Source organism: Leptonychotes weddellii, chromosome 12, assembly GCF_054177405.1.
Source record: "Leptonychotes weddellii isolate Sample4059 chromosome 12, ASM5417740v2, whole genome shotgun sequence".
NCBI classification, from domain to species: Eukaryota; Metazoa; Chordata; class Mammalia; order Carnivora; family Phocidae; genus Leptonychotes; species Leptonychotes weddellii.
In genome coordinates, this window is record NC_138380.1 from 74,100,264 (window position 1) to 74,125,577 (window position 25,314).

At 37.2% G+C, this 25,314-nt stretch overlaps 1 protein-coding gene across 8 annotated transcripts in view; it reads right to left on the reverse strand.

The window, feature by feature from the left end:
- Positions 1–25,314, reverse strand: part of CD36 (CD36 molecule (CD36 blood group)) — a 73,808-nt gene that overhangs the window by 29,327 nt on the left and 19,167 nt on the right. Inside the window, exons 1-4 of one of the 8 annotated variants that reach the window (XM_081800632.1) lie at positions 8,789–9,289; positions 5,183–5,287; positions 1,910–2,003; positions 1,285–1,490 (exon numbers count right to left, since the gene is read on the reverse strand). In XM_081800632.1, coding sequence (XP_081656758.1) covers positions 1,285–1,404 — 120 coding nt within the window. In that variant the 5' untranslated portion in view covers positions 1,405–1,490; positions 1,910–2,003; positions 5,183–5,287; positions 8,789–9,289. Of the gene's footprint in view, positions 1–1,284; positions 1,491–1,909; positions 2,004–5,182; positions 5,288–8,788; positions 9,296–24,453; positions 24,628–25,314 lie in introns of those variants that run through there. The other 7 variants (XM_081800634.1, XM_081800638.1, XM_081800633.1 and 4 more) reach the window with 7 other exon arrangements.

A 25,314-nucleotide genomic window follows, 5' to 3' on the forward strand; every position in this document is an offset into this window, starting at 1 on the left:
TTGGAACCGTCACTTTTTTTTTTTTTTTTTTAAACCCTGTCTCCAAACCCCTGAAGCCATTTGAATTTGCCACCCTTGGTTTAGGACTCCAGCCGATCTGCTTCTTATTTTTGTGCTCCCTCTCTCTCTCAGTTAAAGTTCGGTAAGTGTGAAGCTCATTAGAAAGAACGAAGGTGGGAGATGAATTCTAGTTTCTTGTGCAAAGCCTGTGTATTGAATCATCCTAATTTTTGTTGAAACTACAGGCAACTCATGTGTCCTACATAACGTTTCTGAAAGCATTTTCGCAGAATCAGTATAAACCTTTATAAATAGGAAATGTTTATAAGACAATCATATGTCATTACACATATTATAAAAAGCAGCAGTTTGCCAAATAAAAAAGTTGATACCAGTTTTACCAAAGATTCCTGCTTCGTTATGAAACACAATTTTGTGTGTATGTATGTATATATATGAATGTATATATATACATATAGATATAAAACTTCTCTCAGTGTGAACCAAAGTACAACTAAATTTATAAATGTACCATCACAAGGGGCGCCTGGGTGGCTCAGTCGGTTAAGCGACTGCCTTCGGCTCAGGTCATGATCCTGGAGTCCCGGGATCGAGTCCCGCATCGGGCTCCCTGCTCCGCGGGGAGTCTGCTTCTCCCTCTGACCCTCCCCGCTCTCATGCTCTCTCTATCTCATTCTCTCTCTCAAATAAATAAATAAAAAATCTTTAAAAAAAAAAAAGAAAAAGAGGGGCGCCTGGGTGGCTCAGTCGGTTAAGCGACTGCCTTCGGCTCAGGTCATGATCCTGGAGTCCCGGGATCGAGTCCCACATCGGGCTCCCTGCTCAGCGGGCAGCCTGCTTCTCCCTCTCCCACTCCCCCTGCTTGTGTTCCCTCTCTCGCTGTGTCTTTCTCTGTCAAATAAAATCTTAAAAAAAAAAAAAAAAATGTACCATCACAAAAGACATTTACTTCTCATTCAAAAGCGCATCAACATAACCTTGAGACATAATGAAAAGCAATCATTTCTACGACCCTGCATACCTCTAAACAGCTTTTGTCAGAATTTGGATATTTTACTTAAGATAGTGATGCATTCATGTTCAGTGTACATTATACTTTCAACATTTCTCTGTCAGGTGAAGTTGCAATGGATCGTCATCACCTTTGTATTAAAGACACAATGTTGCCAGTGACCACGAAATATAAAACAGGTACCACAGCAAAACAGGGACAGCAGACAGACTGAATCACAAGACAAGAAATACCCTTTAGACTACTTGTACCTTCTTAATGGTCTTCTCAATAAGCATGTCTCCAACCGGCATCAGAATACCTCCAAACACGGCCAGCACCGCACCAATGACAGCCCCAGCAATGAGCCCACAATTTCGATCACAGCCCATTTTTTTAATCAGGGAAGAAATTACGGTTCAGCACCTGCTTCTTCCAAACTCCCGTGTCCGATTAGGTGGTTTCAAGAGGGCTGGTTCTAGCATTAGAAAGAGATCATAAAACAGACGCTTAAATAATCAGTATGAGAGATCAAAGTACAAAGAAAACACAATTGAAAAATCATTTTGCCAGTTATAAACAGATGCTTTTTCTTTTTGTTTTACGAGACGGACTTTCTAGGTTAGGCCTTCCCCTTCCTCATTTTCTCGTCTTTTCGGTTTTCTACTGTTGGATGATGAGCATTGATATCTTATCTCAGGAGAACATGCTTGCTGTTCTTCCTGACTCTTCTGCTTTCCTGGGACACTTGGGTGCCTCCTTGTGCTTTATCTGGCTTTGCCTCCCAAACACTGCCACCCACAGCCTGCCTGAAGCTCTCCTGCACATGAGGATATGTGGACTGAGGTCTTCTCTGCCAAATGTTAAGTATGATAACACACACTGTCTTTACTATACCTTATTCACGAGTATAGAGCAAGATACAAATTTTATAGGGAATGTTCTGAGGAGTCTCAGAAAGAATCAATTCTTCTAATCATTCGTAAGCTATCTGTTAAAACAAAAATGCATGGTTAAATTGGGAAAATATGTTGTCAGGAAATTAATACGAGAATACTCTCTCACGTCACCAAAATTATAATCACTACTAAAAGAAAATCTCATTTTCATGAATACTGAAATCATGCCTGAATTTTTTTTTATAAACAATGTTGAAAACGGAAATATTTTAAAGAAGTGTACTTTACTTTCATCATTAATAATTGAATTTTGGATAGACCAAAGGTGTGAAGAATTTAAATACACAAGGTAGAGGATACCTAGTTTTAGTGATAGGCATTGCTTTGTTACTAGTCTCAGAGATTTTTTTTTTTTTTTTGCATATTCAACTGCAATATTATTTTGTCATCATGGGCATTTGTTTCACACCGATTCTGCTAAAATCAACTAATTTGTGCCTGTATGTATTTCACCTAGTCAATCTTATTTTTGGTATCTTTATACACTATGTGGTTATTTCATAAAAATTGAAAGGAAGTGATTTCTGAAATGAGTGGATTCTATTATAACAAATAAGAATTTGTTTCTTCTAATATTTGAAAACACATTCCTATTTTGGTTGCAACTGTATTTTTTAAGTGGGGCTGACCTGACATTGATAAACAGTCAAAATATGCCTTGTAGCTTAGAAACACATATTCCCTACTGCATTGCCCAAGGCCATGGAAAACATAAATGCCAAAAGAATGGAGACTGCAGACAAAAAAAGTCACACACAAAATATTTTTGCCAACACTGTAAATTCAATAACAAAAATTCTATTTTCTTATGGTCTCGGATTTTCCCTCCACAGTGTTGTTGCAAACAGAAATAATTAGTACTGATTTCCACTGAAGGAGCCATTTGGCTTTTCAAGAATATTACTCGCATAGCTAAGAAAATAAGGAAAATTAGACTTTACCTCAAAATGGAGAAAGAGAAGTGTTACACAATTTTCCCATGGCAATTTTATTTACTTACCTGTACTCTTGCTTATCTTTGTCATCTCCCTTTACCCATGCCTTATACCCTGGATATGTCCACTGTACATCAGGATGCACTGAACTCATTCACATGGAGGTTCTGATGGCAAAGAAGCCTGAATCTATTAGTGTCAAATGTTTTTTTTTCCAATGTAAAAGGAAAATATATAAGCCTAAACAAGTGACTTAGTTTTCCTGTGGACTGGAGTTGGCTTTGTATTAATTGCTTGGGAGTGGAATGTGAAGAAATACTTTCCCCACCCTCTGACATCATGTAACATGCGTGCCATCCTGGTGTTCTGTACACTATGAACAAATAATCATATTCAGGGTAGCTTATCAAGTACTATCTTACTGAATGCTCATTTCAAAGACCATCCTCCAACTCTCATTTGCATGTTACACCTAAAGTAGCCATCCAAATACAGGGATCTAACCTAGTGTAGTTGAGGCTAGTAGACTAGAGATTAAACCAAAAACTGATTTGTGACTGTCTTGCCAGATGACCATGGGCAAACCACTTATCTCTCATACTTCAGTTTCCTCATGTGTAAAATAAGACACTAAGATGAGATCTGCTGTTTTTAATTTAAGTAGCTGAACTGGTTCTTCTTCAGGTTCTTACATGGATGACAAATAGGCAGAGTGACTATGGAGTACAACTGTGGTGCCTGGGATCTCAATTCCCAGCTTAGTCTCCCTACTCCTCCCTAACACTCTCCTCTCCACTTTTCGGAAGCTCTAGGAGAATCTCTATAGGAATCCATGGCTTTGCAAACCCATTTAAAAATTAGTACAGGAAACCCCCAGAGTTAAATTGCAGTTTTCTTTATATAATATCATGAATCTATTTAAAAAAAACAACTCAAATATTAAGTCATCCCTTTGGAAAGTTATTTTACATTCCATATAAACATCACTAAACATCTTCACTAATATTAATGTCATTTGCAACTGTGACAGATGGAACATAAAATGATTTAAAAATTACAATTCTATTATTGCTAAAATAGATATATGTGTATATATTTGCCCCTTTCCAGATTCTATGCCGTAATCAAGACATGAATCTCTCTGACTTTTCCCAGAATTATTCTCCTTTATTAAAGTAGCCCATGTACTAGAGGGAAGGGTTGCTGCAAAGGGCAAAGAGTCCCAAGAATGTCCACTAGAAGACCCAGAGGACAGCATGTGTTGTCCAATGCCTCCCTCTCTGAACTAGGAAACTCATTATTATGACTTCTAAAGACCCTGAGCCCCCAGAGATGTCAAGTAATGGACATGCCTGGGTCCTGCCTAGGCTCTGTCTGCTTTAAACTTAAAACTGAAGTGAGACAGTGTATCCATCCCACTGCTGTTTTGTTAATTTCTTCAGCAAACAGAAGTGTCAAGTAATTTATTCTGTTGAACTCATGGTTAGACAGTTAGTGGAATAACACTGGTCTGGATGACATATAAGGAAAGCTACAAGTATTAATCTAACATTACTTCACATGCGTACTAATGTTTTTGAGAGAGAGAGAGAGCGAGAGACTGAGTATGTGTATTTTTTTTTTTTTTCAAATTTTCAACCGATTCATTTTTGGTACTCTGTTTTAAGTTTCCAACTTTTTTCCCCTAATAATAGGCAAGATATTTGACATTACTTGGGTTCATTTATTTTCCTTCAGTGCCTTGATACCATGAGTAATTAGGTATCGTTATTCAACTCATACTTTAACTTTATGCTTCATATTATAAAATTAAAATCAGTCTTATTCACCTGAGGCAAAGGAGGGCCAAACACATTATGTAAGACACACACTGCATACATAAGAGGAAAGTTCAGGTTCCAGCACATTCTATTCAACAGCTTTTCCACCCATGTTTATCTTCAGGAAAAAAAGTGTAGTTCGTCCCCACTCTTCTCTCACATTTAGCATGTAAAGTGTGTGTCTTGCACACTTGGTTTTCTTCATAACCATAGTTCCTTACATATTAAAATAGTAATTTATTTCACTTGCTAATTTTGGATTACATTTTATTATTATTTCTCCTTCATAAGAATAGACAACATATTGATATCTGCAATAATTTACTTCTTGCTTAACATACTTAAATTTAGAAAGCAAAGAATCATCACAGGTACAGGAAAGAAAACTAATGGTTGAGACTTGTCTAAAGAAGAGAAAAGAAAAAGGCATATTTAAAAGTATCACTTATCACATACCTTTCTTGAGGCTATAGGGAGATCAGCTGTATCTTATCAGTTTACAGATTATAAATTCTATTCCTTTTGTAGAATTTGTAAATGTATCTTATTCCCTTGGGTTATCTTTGAAAGAAGAAGAATACAATTTTTCTTTTTATTTTTTTCTTGTCAAATCAAAGGGGTGTTTCCAGAATGAATTTAGGAGCATTACGCCTTTCCACTATGTTGGAAACCTGGTGGTAGAAACTGTGAGACTAAGCTCTAAGAAGCCTCTCCAATAAATAGGTCAGAAAATCAGAGAAAATTCCCAGAGAATCTGTAATTCTTCCCATGTGTGGATAAAGCTGTGTTCCTTGGGAAACTCCACCCAGAAAAAGCATGGACCAGACGTAAAGTTTCCTGGGATGTGAACTGCAAAACTTGAAAAAGTTTCAGATTACAAGAGTATCTGTACCATAAATGAATGCCAGGACCCACATGACATTCTCTTACTCACGAGTAAATAGCTCAGATTTCCTATTCTATCCATAAGCCTTCCTTGCAGGTTTCCTTAGAATAGAAAACCAGACCACACACTTCTGTTTTCAACCACACGTGCACACACACACACTGTTCTTTTGATACACAGCCTTCCTCACCTAATAAATATGTTACCTGCCCACAAAACCCATTTTTGGAGTTTTGGGATGTGATTAATTCAACAGGTTGGATATGAATGATGAAAGTTAGCTTTCAAAATTAGATTCCTTTTCACACTCTGACCCTACACCATGCCTAGGTGTGTTTACAAGCTATGATTTCCTAGACATGAGTATGATGCAGATTCAAATCCACTAGTTGCAATGGATGTAAACCAATAATTTGAATCTGCTTATGTTTCATTATGTGGGAACAGAAGGTCATTAGATCCGTACCTTATAAACTTCTGTTTAGAGACAGAATTCTTTATGTGCAATTCCAATATATAAACATAGCTACAAGAAAAATATCTGGTTAAGGGGGGGAGAACTGTAGCCCTTTCCCCTTCCTGTTGTACTTTACTTGGGCTCTTGAGTCATCCTCACAGAACCCTACCCCTCTGCAGAAAATACTTCAATAACTAGATGAGAAGTTCTCCAATATCTTTTCTTATTGAAGTTACCACAGTCCTTTTTATATGTGCATTTCTATTCTATTAGAATATGTGGGGGTAGGGGCACCTGGATGGCTCAGTCAGTTAAATGTCCGACTTTTGGTTTCAGCTCAGGTCACAATCTCAGGGTCCTGGGGATCAAGCCCCGCACCGGGCTCCACACTCAGCAGAGAGTCTGCTTGGGATTCTCTCTGTCCCTCCCCTTCTGCCCTTCCCCAGCCCCTCTAAAAATCAATCAATCAATCTTAAAAAAAAAATATGTGGAGGTAAAAATATACAATAGAAAAAAATTATAAACATCTATAATATGAAACAATAATACATATCACTAAATTATACTTTTCAAATATTACAATTTAAAACTTGTTTTGGTAGTAAACTTAAATTTAAAAAGTATATTGGACTTCATATGCTATACTAAGGATCTTTCTAGACACAAGCTTATCTTTTGGAGTACTTGATTACCGGAATTACTATAGGTTTGAAGTGATTCTCTTAGAGTCATAGCAGTTTAAATAGGACTGTCTACAGCTTTTCTTGATCTTTGAATCTCACACAGGAATTCTATTTTTTTCCCACCTCAAATTATATTATAAACAGTAAGATGCCATGTGGTTTGCAACGGTTCAGATTCTGGACTTTGAAGTCAAGTGATTTAGATTTAATCTGGGTCTTAATAGGATAGTTTCTTTGTGGCTAAATTTTCTCTAAAATGGCTGTATCACTAATCAAATAAGGTTGTAAATGTCAAAAGTAAATGAGATTATGTATAAAAATACCTATCATAGAAAATGTTATTTTGACATGTTATCATGAAATATTATTTTGAACAACCATACAAATAAACAGTAAAATGTTATTTCATATTGGCCAATTTTTTAATCTAATAAATGTATATAGTGTACATAGATAGAAATGATTATTTGCAAAACACTGAGATGACAATAAAATCTGATGAAATGATTTTTTCTTTTTTTTATCTATAGGAACTTAGAGTATCACAAATGGACAGGTAGTTGCTAGCTTAGGAGATGCTCCTTAAAGCTTTTAGCCATAACTTGGGCCAGTGAACTAAAACACCTTGTGATTATATCAAAAGACAATTACAGAATTTGTTCCTTCGGAAACAAAAAATCCACAAGATTCAAATGTGCTTGAGTAAACAGCGCCAAACATTCTCATAAAAAATAAGGGAGGCAACTATAAATTCCAAACTTTTCAGTACATCCTGTGCAAGTACTGTCCAATTGTAAGGATGATGTTCCTCCCAGGCTAACCTATTATCTGATGATGGTGGATTGGATTCATTGTTCTGATTTAATGATTCTGGTAAATAAAGATTTTCTACTACATATTTTTCTCTCATAAAATCCAATGGACCACTGGATTCTATATAACGAAACCATTTTAAAATTTCATTTTGATTATTTTCTGAACCAATATTGGAAGCGATGCCTCTTTTAGATTCAAAAGACATTACTAATTCAAAACCACATAGGAGAGGACTGAAAATTGCCTGCAAACATTTTAAATATGTCTTTCACTATGTTTCTTGATAATTCCCAAACTGTGTGAGATTCACTCAAGAGAATTTATGCCATTTCCAGTATGAATTAACTTACTGTAATTAAATTGAAACTTTAAATTTTCCCAGAATGATTTATCCTTTATTTAAACTTGGTGTCATCATTCAAGTAAATAATTTACTGATATTTGTAATAAGCTTCCTACAGAGCCAAAAATATTAATTTTGATTTATTTTTATTCTCCTACCTACCAAATTTTACATAATTTACACTAATTAAATCTAGAATCATTGTTTAGAATATAATTTACTGTTCCAAGTAGCAATTATAGTATCTTTGTTCATTAAGAAAAAAAATGCTTAATAAGAACATATCCAAAATAAACATTGCATTTAACCATAGTGACAAAGTTCACCAAAAATTAATAGATAGAAATAATAGATAGAATAGAATAGATAGATAGAAAATTAAACACACTAATGACTCTGTCAGGTAATAAGAAGGTAATTGCAAACTAGAAAGTACATTGACATAAGAGTGGTAAGTCATTTATAACAATTAACGCATTATATTAGTCTTATGATGAATTTTTATTCCTAAATTAAATTAAAAGTCAGGTATAAATAGCCTAAGTGTAAAATGAAAGTTTCACAATAATCAAATTGGATCATAAATCATTTTAAATATTAATAAATGTTTATAGAAGACTTTAAACATCAAAAAATAAAATGCCATTGACCATTGGACAAGGTTTTAATACTCTTTAAACATAAAATGTAGAAAGACTGGTAACTTGGAAAACAACACAAACCTAATTTTTAAATAAAGTCTAATGTCTTTGAAAAAAGTTACAGCTTTTTACTGTTATTGTTCTACAACTCCTTAAGAGTGTTTATAGAGTCGAGGCATCTCCTATCACTTAGGAGATAGAAATCTTTTTTGTTAAAAACAAATCATATGACTTACCTTTAAAAAGGCTAAGCAAGATCTTTCAATCAAAGGCTCAAACATTTGAACAGACAGTTCTTGGTAGGACCAAATGGTATTCTGCAGAAAAACCCTACACTAAAATCCTCATTACATAAAGTGTGTGATTTTACATATCCTTTAAAAAAAAAAAAGTACGAGATCAAATCCCAATGAGTGGTTTGTTGCCAGAGGAGTTAGGAAAAAAAAAAAAAAGAAACCCACGCACATCACACCACTGGTATGGCTCTTACGGGTCTATTTTTATGGTCTGGTGAGGACCCATTACCTATATCTCAGACACTCAGCAGACTTTTTTTTTTTTTTTTTTTTTTTGGCCATTTTCCCATCCAAGTAAGTCAGAGGCCAGAGAAACAAAAGGCACTGACCTGCTGATCTGCCTCTAATATGTCCTATTTTCCTGCACAATCATTATTATTCCAGATGATGAATTGGGTCCGGGGGTGGAAAGTGTAAATTAGGATGAATTAGCAATCTCACTTCCTTGTCATGATTTAGCTTGCAAAACTCCATGAGGTTGAAATAGAATGCACTTCTCTATACAGCATTAATCTAAAGTGCATAAAGACTAAGGATTTTGAAAACAATTGGAGACACTCAATCAGCATGGATGATAAACTGACTTTAAAAAAGGAATCGCATATTGTTCTAACTAGAAATTCTTCACTGTTTATCATTTTCTGTTAGTTTTCCCCAAGTTTCACGAGCACGGCAAAATATCCATGTGAAAACAAAAAATTAAATTTCCCTTAAGTTTCTTCAGCCAAAATACAACTATTCAATAACATTTAAAAAGAATTACATTTAAGATGACCTTTACTGTAAAAAGGTATATACGTAAGGTACTTTAAAGGAAAGGCAATATTTAAAATCTAACGAAAACAAAAGGTCTTGGGGGGGGGGAAAGACCGTCAATATTAAGAATCCCTTCTTACAAAGAAATTCCCAAAATCATGTAAGGAAGATCAACATCTGTACAAAGTTAAACTGTCATCTATCAGACAGGCCAGCTGAATACATGCTTCCAAGTCAACCTTGAAATAAAGTGAGGTGACAATAACAGGCAGAAGTATATTTAGTTCATTAGATCATATTTAAAGCAGTCCTTCTCATTGGATTGCCTGTGCTCTCCCTTCTGAGTGTGTGGTGAATCTTTTGTTAGCACTGCGGTTCAACTGGACAAGAATCCCAAGTGCTCTTTTTTCCCTCAAGCATTGCCTTCTTTTTCCCAGGTATTTTCACTGACACATTTATTTAAAGATGAATGCTTAGGTATTAATACTTTAGGCCTATTGGGCTTTTTTCTTTCCAAAATTTAGACCACTCAGGTAGGATAAAGTAGAAATGAACTTGTACAATCCCCTTGTGATTTATGCTTTTCGTTTCAACAGAAGAACTTAGAGATTTCAGGTAACTTAAAAAGAAGAGTCCTTTAAACTGTGAACTTTAATCTTTGTTATATTAGTAAAAAGGTAATAAAAGGGCTATTTCAATAACTATCTTAAGAGTATCTATTTTATTGGATTTAAACTGCTTTGATATATTTTCTTCTCAACTTGAATTCTCACACATTTTCCCCGCCCCCAACATGACAATTCAGAAATAGCTCACAGACACAGGAGTTCAGATAGTTCCTGTTTTAAAGAGCACATTTTAAACATATGGAAAGGATAGTTAAATAACAATGAAAACGTGAACACCATTAGAGAAAGATCCTTCAGAAAAAAAATACAAGCAAAATAGATGCTTTGACACTGAACTTACTTGGATCACTCATCAGTAGCCCAATGTCATCCAAACCCTCTGACTGTCTCTGGAGAGGGAAATGTCACACACTCCCAAGCAGTCCAAAGAATCAAATTTACATTCCCAGAAGCAGCTGTGTTCAATCCCATAGACAGCAGTTCCTGAGTAGCTTTCTGAGTCTTGTGTGCTAAGACCCAGAAAGAGCACAGCTAAGTAAAATCTGTAACCATACATTTAGATTTTGAGCAAAATCGTTACCTGGAACAATAAGGTAGAAAAACACTGTACCCATTTCTGAGTAAACATTGTTGAGATTTTCATTTTGGGAAAAGAATATGTACCCACAGTATTTTGAAGGGATATATCTTACACGAGATACACCTTATGTACATCCACTAGAACACGAGGTAGATCTAGTATGATGAAGGATAAAACTTACAACATAATAAAGTCCGCTTAGGCACAGTTCTTTGGGAACTCTTTTTTTTGTGACCACACAGGGTTTGGAATCCGACAGCCAAGTGAATCCTGGTGTTATTGGGCACTGGTTGTATCGAGTGGGGGTTAGCAGTTAAAGGACCACTTACTCTTATTCTTTTTAATCAAAAAATGGACAAAACTAAGTAAGCGGATAGTAATAAGAACTAAGTGAGGGAGTTGTTTGCAACACTTTACAGGGGCTTGATTACTAGCACTCAAACTCAAACCCCTTCCATTGGGCCCCTGTCCCTTTTCTCCCTTCTATTTTCTTATGATTACATAGCACCATCCCACATAGATTTGGCTTATATTTTTTGTTCTGTTTTTGCATCTGCTAGAATATTGGCTCCATCAGGAGGGGGACATTTGTCTGGTTAGTTCACTGCTGAACTACTCTGGTCTTTACCAGAGTAAAGACCAGACTCAAAGCTGGTAACCAAATAAATGGACACACACAATAATTGTCATAACCATAATAATATTTTAAAAGGAGTCAGAATGGGGGCCCCTGGGGGGCTCAGTAGGTTGTTTCTGACTATTGATTTGGGCTCAGGTCATGATCTCAGGGTCATGAGTTCGAGCCCCACATCAGGCTCCACACTGGGTATGGAGCCTGCTTAAGATTCTCTCTCCCCACTCCCTCCCTCCCTCTTAAAAAAAAAAAAAAAAAAGAGTGAGGATGACCAGAAATTAGAAGTTACTAGGCTGTCTGTTCATACCACGAATATTCAATGGTTTGATTGGGATGAAGAGCATCTGTTTTGAAAGTCAATGGACCAGAGTTTGAATTTGGAGTTCACTTCCTGAAGTGTGTGACTTGTTGCTAACTACTTCACCTCTCTTGGTTACGGTGGAAATATTGCCTTCTCAGAATTGTTGTAAAAATGGACAGTGATAATATAAAGGATTTAGCACAGATCCTGACATATAGTGTTTAATCAATACTTGCTATGGTGATCAATGGCTATTAAGCAAATGTTTATTTTAGGGAATTTATTAAAGTAATGTGGACAAATAAGAAATTTTGAAAATTATAAAAAGGCGTAAAATGAGAAGTTTCTTTCAACCCCCAGTTCAGGTATGTTCTCCCCAACCACCTAGAGCTTTATGAATTTTAAATTTACATACATATGTATATGGAATAGTACATATACCAAATCATACTTTCTGCAACCTGACTCTTCTCAAATTATGTGCCTTGGAGTTATGATATTTTGGATAGAGTTAATGCTCTCTTTTTCCATTATTGAAAAATATTCCATAGTAAAGGATGTATTGTCTTTTAAATAACTGATCACTTATTTAATGGATACTTTTTTTATTTGCAGTTCTTTAATCTCACCAAAAAATGCTAAGCATTCATATACAGTTTAAAAATTTTTTGAGTATAGTTAACACACAATGTTAGTTTCAGGTGTAGAATATGGTGATTCAACATCGCTGTATGTTATGCTATGCTCCTAAGTGTAGCTGTCATCTGTCACCATACAATACTATTACAATATCATTGCATGTATATATAGTTTTGTTTTCCTGATCTAGGACACCAGTAAACAGCAGTGAGTGAAATTTCTAGGTCAAAAGTGTGTACATTTTTTTGGGGGGCGGGGGTAGAGTTTTACCAAATTTCTGTTCATATTTTTACACCACAATGTGGAGACTACCTGTCTGCATACACACTCATACTAGTTTATACTGAATTTTGAGTTTTTAACAAGTACTTTATTTTTATTGTTTTTTTTTAAGATTTTCTTTTTTTTTTTAAGATTTTATTTATTTATTTGACAGAGAGAGACACAGCGAGAGAGGGAACACAAGCAAGGGGAGTGGGAGAGGGAGAAGCATGCTTCCCGCTGAGCATGGAGCCCGATGCGAGGCTCGATCCCAGGACTCTGGGATCATGACCTGAGCCAAAGGCAGACGCTTAACGACTGAGCCACCTAGGCACCCCCAACAAGTACTTTTATATTGGTAAATACTCAAATGAATGTAGTTTAACCTATTTTCTTATTAGCCATTTCTATTTTAAAATATTTGTGAGGGGTGCCTGGGTGGCTCTGTTGGTTGAGTGTTTTTTGACTCTTGGTTTCAGCTCAGGTCCTGATCTCTCAGGGTCCTGAGACTGAGCCTGCATGGTTTCCACACTCAGTGGAGAGTCTGGTTGGGATTCTCTCTCTCTCTCTGTCCCTCTCCATGCTGGTGCACACACTATCTCTAAAATAAATAAATCTTTAAAATATTTGTGATTATATTCTCGTTCATCTTTTTTTCCCTATGACTTTGTTTGTCCTTTCCTTGTTAATTAGAGAGGAACAGGCCAGTCTTCTGACATTGACAATTATAAAAAAATTTTTGACAATTTTAAACTTTATTTTTTTTATAATTTTATACTAAAATTTAAAATTTTTATGTCATTAACTTTCACAGTAATTTCCTTTTAAATACTGTGTCACACTTTGAAAGACTCTCTTCATTTCAAAAATATTAAAAATAATAAACCTTCTTTTAGTTTTGTATGGTTTAGATAAAATCCTTGGTAACAGTATTTTCAGATAAGCTGATTCATGGAATTTAACACTTATGAAGTAAAAGAGGAAGAGTAAAGTAAGTTGAGTAACAAATATTGCAACATATTTGAGAAACAGATGATAGATGCATTGTAAGGACTCTAAAAGAGGGGTCACATGGCCTGAGTTCTGATCACTGCTTATTAACAACAAGATTTGTGGACTCAGTAACGCATAGTCATTGTACTTCTTTTTTTTAAAGATTTATTTATTTATTTGAGAGAGCGAGAATGAGAGAGAGTACATGAGAGGGGAGAGGGTCAGAGGGAGAAGCAGACTCCCTGCCGAGCAGGGAGCCCGATGCGGGACTCGATCCCGGGACTCCAGGATCATGACCTGAGCCGAAGGCAGTCGCTTAACCAACTGAGCCACCCAGGCGCCCCTAGTCATTGTACTTCTGATTTCTTTTCTTGCCAAAGAGGATAATCATACAGACTACACCTACACCCTCAGGCTGAAAGATCAAATCAGATATTAGGTTTAAACCTAATGCAAATCTGTATGCAGCTTCTATTAGGAGATGGAATTTTTTTAAGTGATTTTTTTTTTTTTTTTTTTTACAGTTCAGGAAATGAAGAATCTTAGTAAAACAGACATGGCAATTGTAGATTGTATGGGTACGCAAAGACGTATAAGTTATGATGATGACATAATGAAGGAGCTCACACACACTGGAGTCTTGTCCAACTAAGTCTTCCATCTGTGTTAGCTCATCGACCTGTGATAACACCTCCCTGGGCTCTTTAGACAACTGAGGTCGCAAAGCTAGTATGTGCCAAAGCAAGGATTAAAACCCAGAGAGACTGAATGAAGAGCCTATACTCTTTTCTGAAAGAAAAAAAGAAGATTGGGGCGCCTGGGTGGCTCAGTCGGTTAAGCGACTGCCTTCGGCTCTGGTCATGATCCTGGAGTCCCGGGATCGAGTCCCGCATCGGGCTCCCTGCTCGGCAGGGGGTCTGCTTCTCCCTCTGACCCTCTTCCCTCTCGTGCTCTCTGTCTCTCATTCTCTCTCTCGCAAATAAATAAAATCTTAAAAAAAAAAAAAAAGAAGATAAGTTCTTGATCAATACGTACTTTTGCATATTCTTTGACACATTTGTACAAATTGAATAACAATTTTAAATAACCTGATGCTACATTGAGAAGAAAATGATTTCTAACCACAAGGGAGAATGAGCAGTGAACATAGTCTGTAAGTGGTAACTAATAGAATTATTTTGAAATTCAATTAAATCGGGCGCCTGGGTGGCTCAGATGGTTAAGCGTCTGCCTTCGGCTCAGGTCATGATCTCAGGGTCCTGGGATCGAGTCCCGCATCGGGCTCCCTACTCCTTGGGAGCCTGCTTCTCGCTCTGCCTCTCTCTCTCTCATGAATAAATAAATAAAATCTTTAAAAAAAAAAAAAAGAAAAAGAAATTCAATAAAATCTTTCTAAAGGCCTGTAAACTTTCTCAGAACATTAGTTGCCAGTGTCAAACCGTAAGTAAAATGTGTTTTATCACTTTAATCTTTGGGGATAACTAACCATAGAGATTTACATACACACATACATACGCATACATATTTATGCACATGTATATACACACATAATTGTGTGTGTGTGTGTGTATAAACATACACCTATTATTTTCAATTGCTACCTTGCTTATTTGTGAAAGCATTAAACCAATGGCATGTTTTACCTGCTTTCTACGGTGAGGAAGGGCTTCACATGAAGGAATAAAAAGAAATAAATATAGATGTACATAATTAAGACATAACAGTATAATGTAATGCCAGCAAAAGCTGGAGAGATTAAAACAGAGGCTTGTAAGATGGCCCTAAAAAGAGAATTTCAAGGACATCATCAAAGGTAAAAGGCAGAATATCAGGGTAATTAAAGTTTAGATTTAAACCATGTAATCTAATGAATTGAAACGCAGGATAAAAGCAAAGATACTGCATTAAAATTAGAAAATTAACTTACCCACATGTTTAGTAGAAGCCATCACAGGAGCTGTGTGTAAAAGAGATTAAAGAGAGCGCACCTCTATGTATGCAGCTAATGCTCATGTGGGCAGGGCCAAATCAATATGTAAATTTCACAGGCCATCTAAAAGTGTTGACCTAATCTTTATTTCAACAGTTTGCAAAGCTGACTCAACTCTGTAAGGGGGAAGAAAATAAGTCAACATGTAAATGATACTAGGAAACACAAGGAACAGATATGATCAACATAGTTGTCAGAGTAATCTGTGCTCATACACTAAATGGAAAATTATTAGGGGGGAGAAACAGAAATAGTCAGGTAAAAGGATAACTAGGTCTGAAAACATGGCATGGTGAAATAGTAGGGAAAAAAGCACAATAATCAATAAGGAAAACAAGCATTTAGTTAACAAATGCCAAATTAGAAAAGGTTGGGAAAAAATGTATACAACCAACTAATTTGAAATTTCAGAGGACAGAAATATTAAAAAATGACTGAATTGAGGGTAGAACACATTTTATTCTTAAGAAATGTAATCTGACTACAGATAGCCCCTGAAGTGGGATCTTAAAAATGAAATAAAATAATTTTAAGAAGGGTTAGAGAAATCAGTTTACATTCGTGTTAGCTCATGGCTTGGTCAAAATGATGTGCTTTAAAATGCTAAAATATCAGGTTTTTTACTGTTTAAGCACCAGTTAAAAAATTGAAGAGTGTGGGGCGCCTGGGTGGCTCAGTTGGTTAAGCGACTGCCTTCAGCTCAGGTCATGATCCTGGAGACCCTGGATCGAGTCCCGCATCAGGCTCCCTGCTCGGCAGGGAGTCTGCTTCTCCCTCTGACCCTCCCCACTCTCATGTGCTCTCTCTCAAATAAATAAATAAAAATCTTAAAAAAAAAAATTGAAGAGTGTGGCAAATGTACAACAACAAAAAAAATTTACACAGAGAAACCAGCTGGATAATGAGAAAGTGATTTTGTTCCATTTAAGAGACATACTAACCACCTTAATTATATGGACATCCATCTCACCGGACAACCTGTTACCTTAAGTTTAAAGATACACAACACCTGGACATCAGATTCCTGTAAGAGTTAAATGTACACACACGCACACACACGCACATGCACACACTTTTCCAGGGACATAGGAGCATACCTAATTAGATTTCTTTTCAAAGATGAAAAAAAGTTTCTAAGATACACATTATACAACAATAATTTATCTTAAAAAATCACCACACAGGAAAAAATATATTCTTGATGCCTTTCTTTTTGTTTGTTTGAAGTGGAAAAGTTTGACACTACAAAGAATCCCTTGGCACAAACCCTGCATTTGAGTGACATGGCAGCTGCTGCTAGAAGATTTAAGGGAGTATAAAAAACAGTCTGTCGACCCTAGAGTGAAATCAAATCATCTTCATCATCCAGCTTGGTTCTTAGTGGGCTAAAGGAAAGGGTTTGCTCTTGGACAAGCCTGAGTTTTCTGTCTTCAAAGAAACCACAAGTTTGGTTGAGAGTGCTACTTATCAAATAAACTCCTTGGAAGAACTTGAAATATATTCTTAAGATTTCCAAGACTCCATAGGATTCAAGGTGGGAACATTTTATTCTAGATGTATTTTTCAGTTTGAATAAAGCCTCGTACAATACTTTGTAAGAAAAATAACAACAAAAACATTGAATATATACACATGCATAGACTGCTTATATAAATCTATCTGATAAAACTTCCAGAAGTAAATATTGATCTGGAAAGGTTATGAATCATTTAGCTCATGTCCTTTACATATTCCAATGGGCATAGCCCAGATACCATAAACATCAGAATCCAGACGGAATAAAAAGGGGTACACTACCACTCTGTGATACATTAGACAGAGAGATGAATTCCGAATAATTCTAAAATATCCAAACCCTGAAACCGGCCTACATGTGTCTCTGTGATTGCTGGTTGTCTGCTTCTTTCATGCAAGCAGAAGTAGAGGTAGAGTAAAACCTTCCCTTTGTAATCTCCACACTTCAATTCTGAATCATAAAGAAGTCTGACTTGCCTATTAAACTTCATTTTGGCTGTGACACTTTAGTAGCAGCATTAAAGCTTGCGTTGCATTTTGGGGCTTTGAGAGTAAAACTGATAAAGGAAATCACCTTGTGGTAACCGTACTAGGGAGGTTTAAGTGAGTTTAGGCAGCATCAACCCTGTCTCTGTACAAGTCTCTGTCATCCTCATAGCTCTCCAACAAGCCACCAAGGACTCAAAACATGTTTCTTGTGGCCATCCCTTTCAGATTCCTGAAGGTCACTCTTCTCTTTTGTTCTGAGGGTATGATTCACGTAAACAACAGCAGCTTGAACAATATGAATTGCTACGGAATGTCACCCTTGCATGACTCTGCTAGTCCTGCTAGTTTTGTTCTGCTTCATGACCTCTTCTCTCCTCAGTGACTGCTGGGGCCCGAGGTCTCTCAGTTGTGGTATGTAGGCAAGCAAACTATCCTCCTCCACAATGCCTCCAGTTCATGGGTAAGGACACAAATGTGAACTGGAGTGCTTATGTTATCTGAGGGCTTTTCATTTTATTCTGTGACGCTCCTTCTGTTAACAGCACAGTGCTTTCCGGTTCAGAGTGAATCCTGAGATTATTATTGTTTTCCCAAGCCACAGATACAAGGCTCAAACGGCATCCTCCATGTATTCCAAGGGCTAAAAACCATTTTCTGGATATGATCCAAGAATGTTGCTAGGCCTGTTTTTCCTCTCATTTCCTACAACCCCTCAGGGAAAACTGGGTCATCATGGTAGGTTGGAAAAAAGGCGGCTACCGGGAGTGAAATCGGAGCTGAAGTAAGTCCATAAAAGCACGGAAACCATTCCATTTCATGAGTTAGCTCAATTCAAAATTAAAAACCATGAAAATAATTCCTATTGTTATAAAGAGGCATGTCCCCAAATATTGTTTTTATAATAAGCCTCAGCATTGACTTCTCTCTTTCACGAGCTTCTCTGTTTTAATTTTTCCTTCTTTTCTTCCTCGGTTACCCTACGTGTATCTGTCCTGGTTGATTTCTATGTGACTATTTGACATATCCTTTCTTTCTTTCTAGTATTCTCTCAAAAGGGTCCATGATTTTGGATGTGTAAATTTGGAGTTGCATCCAAATTACTTAGTGCAGTTGCATTTACAAAAGCACAGCTATCCCTAAATCAGTGGAAATCATGAATTCATTTGACCCTTCACTCCTTTTACAAACAGACTCACATTATCCACTTGACAGATATTTCTGTTTTGAAAGGCACCAGCCTCCAATGGGAATTCAATATACCAGATACTACCAGAAAATATTCTAGTCAAAACTTTGCCTCATTTTGTCATTCTTTTAACCTCATATTTACCATCCTGTGCAGTAGAAAATATTTAAATTCTTCAAACTATGAAACTCAAGAATTGAAGATTACATTTGTGCTATTTACTAAACTTTCTCTGCCTTAAGTGCCATGTCAGCTAGGTGAGGGAAAAAATACCATGTGATTTTCTTTTTAAGTCCTCTGGTGCAAATTTATCACTTGGAAAACTTTTCTTTCTAGAATATTCTACCATCGTATAGGCCACTCTTTCGATCTTCATCGGATCCTAGGCAAATGAAATTAAAACTGAGAATAGATAATGTCTGTTTTGTTTGTTTGTTTTAAGTCCAATACATAAGTGTCAAGACATATCCTGGGAAACTGGTTTTGATTTTTAAAGATGAAACATAATGAATAAATCTGACTAAATTCAGCCATTATAATTGACTAAATCATGATCTGCAAGGGATATTTCACTATGCTTGATAATTTCCCAGAGGAAAGAAAGACAGTAACATTTGTTCAGGAACTTCACACTCTCAGATCCTCAGTGCCTCCCATGTAGGGTGGGTAGCTTGGGCCCTGGAAGCCACGAGTGGCTGACTCAGCTTTTAGAAATGCCTTTACATATTGAGTTCAGCAGGAAAGATTCAAAAAACTGCCTCCAGGTTTTGATTTATAAAGGTTTTGGTTCTAGAGGCATTGCCTCTAAAAATACAAATGTTCCATTTAATATTTTCCTTTAATTAAATAGGGAGTGTTACCAGAACATACATTTTCCCTCAGGACTCACAAAGACATTGGCCAACATTGCTCAACATTGGTGGGAATCACTCTTTCTATTATTATCTCTCCCCCCTCCCCATCCTCGATGTAGAAGAATAGGGAAACACATACTCATGCTGTTGGAGGACTTCTTAAAACCTCAAGGAAAGTCAATCTAAGTCAAAGCCAACACCCAAATAAAGGGAAGAACAGAGAAAGTTAAGGAGAAAGAACCAGCAAGTTTGGTCCAACTATGCCTCAAGAGTACTGCTGGAGTTTTCAATTATGTGGACCACCAAAAATCCCTGTATTGATTCAGCTAGTTTGAGCTGAAAGCACCCAAACTGATACCTTGAGACTCTATGTAAAATGTGCACCTTAGATCACATACATTTTAAACAACTAAAATATCTAACCAAAGTCCTGGCTCATTAAATGTGGTCAAGAAACATGACCTAACCAGGAGGCCTTTAAAAAATAAAAAAAGGCAAGAAGTATGTTTTTTTACACCATATGCAACAGAGATATTAATATATTATTAAGCACATATAAACTATCATGTAACTACATTTTCTTCCATGTATCTCCAGAACTCTTTAGTGTTATACTCATAAAAAGTGTTATAAAAAGCTCAATTCATCATTTAGTTGTTTATTCCTGAGTTGCAAGGGAGCCTGTCAGAATGGAGCTCCCTGTAATGTACGCACTGGGAACTGTGTTGGTAGTGTTTATCTTTATATCCCAGATTTTAAAATAGTGCCTACCACCTAACAGGTGTTCAAATATGCGTTGAAGTGATACTGAAAACCCTATACTAGAGGTATCACGGCAGAGATCAAAAAGAGACATGGGTGTGTTCAATACTGTGGTAGGAGAGGAGGTACCAGGTTATCTGATATCAAGTTTAGAAGGACTGATTATTTTCTAGGTGTGTTTTTTTATATGCAGTAGACACCAGGCATGAAATCAAACCAAGAACAGTTGTGATCTGCTTTAAGCAAAAATCTGCACGTACTGAACCAACAGTCTGATTCTTCCACATTAGAAAATATTCTTACAAAGGGCTTTACTTCTGCCATTCCACAGACACTTAACTGAGGAACTGCAATGCAAGGATGTAGGACAAGCTCCTACACAGTAAGCTCTTTGCAAGTGTTTTCAATGACTCTAATAGACCAAATGCGTTTATGGGTCCACAGCAAGGAAAAGACATATTTATTCAAGTGAGTATTTCTAGGGTCGCCTGAGTGGCTCACTTGGTTGGGCATCTGACTCTTAATTTCGGCTCCGGTCATGATCTCGGGGTCAAGGGATTAAGCCCCGTGATGAGCTCTGTGCTCAGCGGGGAGTCTTCTTCTCTCCCTCTGCTCCTCTCCGACTCATGTGCGCACATACACGCTCTCTGAAATAAATCTCTAAAAAAAAAAAAATGAAGATTTCTAAATTTGTTCTGGACTGCTCACTTATTTTGTTAAAAAAACAGTGGGCCTTTCTCTGACTTCAAAATGCACCTTTGTCAAGGGACAAAGTTCATATGGCTCAGTCTTTGGTGCCTTACACAAGCACCCCTGGGAACTGGCTTTTCTGTTCTGATAGCAGTTAGTTCCAGAAAATTGGCTCAAGTGCGGTCTTTGTCCTTATTTCCACCTGTGAGATGAGACATATTATCATTAAGTTGGGCATTGCCCAGCTAAATAGACACGCTGGAGGATTCAAAACACTGATCAATTTCAGAATTCTGTAGACATGAATAAGTATAAAGAACAAATTGAAAATATCACCAGATGGATCCTTCTTTGTCCCATGAAAACCTGAGTCACACTGATTTTCTTTTTTACTCTCAGGAGAACCCTTAATACAATCAAAACAAAATCTCTCTCTCTGCTACGGACCGTGATAAACATAGAAAAAGTTGGGGGCAACAGGGAGAAAAGATCCATACAGCACCTACCTATGAGGAGGGGCAGAGATTGCACTTACATATAGCATGAATATATAAAAACTATGAAAAGGTGTCATTAAAATCCGAAAACATGTCTAAAAGTGCACTGAAGGGAGCAAATACTCAAACTGAGGGTGGGAGTAGGCCTCTAAGGTCTTTCCCCCCATTATTGCAAAAATGTGCTTTCCAAATAAATTAATTATCTGATACATTTGTGTGTCAGAGGACATGAATATATCGCCTAAGGCCTAAGATTTTTAAAAAAATATGGTAAAACACATTTATTATATGCAAATAAAGAGTTAATATAAAATGAGGATATCGTTAAAATATACTACATACATAGATACATTTACAGATTATTTGTATGGAACTATCAATCTAAGTCAAATTTCAGAACCTTTTTTTTTTTATTTTAAAGATTTTATTTATTTGACAGTGAGAGATACAGCGAGAGAGGGAACACAAGCAGGGGGAGTGGGAGAGGGAGAAGCAGGCTTCCCGCGGAGCAGGGAGCCCGATGCGGGTCTCGATCCCAGGACCCTGGGATCATGACCTGAACCGAAGGCAGACGCTTAACGACTGAGCCACCCAGGCACCCCCAGAACCTTTTTATTATCACGGAGATTAAATACTTTACTAGTCTTGTTTTCTCATGCTTTCAATTTAATGAAAATCGTTTCTATAAAAGCAAGGTAGGCAATGGAATAATAACCAACAGACATAATATATTTGACATAGCTAAAATTACACGGTAAGCTTAAGCTTAATTTTCATGTAGTTTCTATCCATTATGAGCTGTAGGTCGTTATTTCCATATTTGGTAATCTGTGATTTTTAGTTCGATTGTATAAGTAATAAAAATACTGTTACAACAGAGGATCTAGTCTGAATATTCTTACCGGCGAAGTACGGAGATGTGGCATAATGCCAGCTACATTGGTTCTGCATTCACTGATAAATTGGGTTGCCATAGCAAGCCCCTAGTCACTCAGTTTCTAAGCAACCCAAGACTCCACAGACTTCAGATACTCAGGAATTCACTGATCTTTCATCATCCTTAAGGGAGAAATATGAAAACCTGTGGTACCAGATTCCGTGGAGGATTCCCTGATGACCTAGTAGAGTGGCGACCTCCTATAAAATGCTCCAGTCTTGATATCCATTTAACTTATTAAATAATAATATTTGTAATGGGGAATTGCTTTTCAGAGTGTTAAGTGGATGATATTAGGTACAGAAAATGATCGGTACCAAGTTTGGGTTGGACAGACAAATATTTGTTGAATAAACAATCCAACTGTCTAAAGACAAAGTCATTTGCATAATGCTAGCATTCATGAAGTCCTAGCCCTTGAGTATAAAAGAAAATGTATCTGTTTAGTAGCATTACCACACAGCATGTCATTTCAGTTTTTTTGTTTTCTAATGGTTTACATTTAGGTAACATATGTAACTGTAAATCCATAATGGCCTGTGATCTGGTATTGGAATGTTTAATTATGGCTTGTCTAGAATGCTTAAACAATGTTAACCACCCAGATGTCAAACGGAATTGTATAGGTCTGAGGTACAAGCAAGGTCACGAATTATTCTTTGAATGAGGTTGTATTAGCATTTCCTGTCCCTGTCTATGTCAAACAGTCTCTCCCCTCAGTCCCCTGTCTTCACACCCACAGAGGTGAACCTAAAGCTGTCTTGTAATTCACAAGGTTCACTTTCCAACTAGTTAAGATAATCACGGTGAAATAAAGTTAAGGCATACAGATATTGTTTGTTGCTGCAGAACACTGTATCACAACGCAGGTCAAAATAAAATGCCACGACTAGAAATGGTTATATGTGACCGGTAAAATGGTTCTGTCGGAAATCTGTAAAAATTCTACCTAACTCTCGTATCTGGTCTTTGATGCTTCCTATTATCATTCCATGTGGCTGGTTCTTACCATCAAAAACAGTGTAGGAATGATGTGCAAGTTGAAAACTGCCTTTAATTTAATGGCTAAGTCTCTAACATTACGTCCTATAGTCTCTTAGCCTTTGAATCAAAGATTCGGTAACCCAAGTCAGATATACAACACAATGACCGAGTTCTCTAACCCGAGTATAAAATAAAGTTGCAGAATCACCTCTCCAACAAGTCACAGCAGCCACCTGTTGGCTAGAGCCATGCCAGGAGTGTCAGCAGGACAAACTCTGCCTGTGACCTCTACCAATTACTGTTGACCCGAAGTGGGCAAGGATAGCTGCTTCCTTCTCCAAGATCGGGAAGACAACCACTCTGCATTACAATCTTAATATTCGAGAGTCCAAAACTTGCTCATGCTATTGTAACTGCCTCTTCACGTAAAAAGTGACCATCTGTAATTTAACAGTCTTCCTGGGCACTGATGTTCTTAAGAGGAAAAGATAACCATGCACGAATTTGCCCTTTTAGTATGTTGCTGTTCTCTTAAGATATTCCTCCATTGTTGCGTGTATATAAGCACCTGTATGTTGGAGGGTCTGGATACTTTCAAATATTTTTGAATATCCTCTTATCACTTAGTATTATACTTCTCACTGACAAGATCACAGCAGTTACTACAGCTGACCAACTCTTTCCATTTTCTTTTAGATACAACTTCTCATCTAAAAGCTTGGGATAGGCTGCCCGTACATCTGGGTCTCAAATACTCGCCGAGAGAAGAGAAAAACACAAGTAGAGCTTACACTGGACAAGAAGAAAGCAAAAATCAGATCAACGGAGAGATTTTAGTATTGCAGGCACCAGTCTTGAGTCCCACGTTAAGCTAGAAAACTTCACAGTGATTACATAAGCATAATTACCAGTTTGAAGTCCGATGAAAAATTGCGAAGCCGCCAATATTAACTCATTTGCAAAATGCTGGTTGGAAGAAAATGGAATTAACACTGATAACTGTGGTTGAGTTTGCCCCAAGTGCTGGTCAAATCACGGCTGTACATCGGTCAGCCCCACCTCCCAGTATCCAAGAATGGCTGTGGAATTTTGAGTGACACTCCACTGAGGCAGTGGGATTCCTAAACCACAGTGAGCCCTGTCGCCAGTGTTTACCAACCTCCCCAGCTTGAAAGTGAGCTGCTCCTCACCCTGGGTCTTTCCTTTAAAACAAAAAAAAAAGAGAGAGAGAGAGAAACAATTACTCTGTGACGTTTAAAAGAACACAGAAGCAGGTCCCTCTCTGGGGATCTCCCTACTTATTTTCTCAAGGCAATTCCCTTGGCTCTTTTCATCCTGTGTCTTTGTTATAGGACTCTCCAGCCCTCCTAGGAACCACATAACAACATGCACACTTGTCTTTAGGATAAGAAACAAAGCATCGGTGCCTATTCTAGTTTGTGAAAACTGGAGATAAGAGGCTTCTGGTGCAGGGCCTTGCAAAATGAACAGGTTCGGGTCTACAAGAATCATGACATTCTTTGGCCATATGAGAGAACCAGGATAGCAATATTTGGTGGGTATGTTATTATATATGCAACTCATCAGAATAAAAAATTAAAACAGGGGCGCCTGGGTGGCTCAGTCGTTGGGCATCTGCCTTCAGCTTAGGTCATGATCCCAGTGTCCTGGGATGGAGCCCCGCATCGGGCTCCCTGCTCAGCGGGAGGCCTGCTTCTCCCTCTCCCACTCCGCCTGCTTGTGTTCCCTCTCTCGCTGTCTCTCTCTCT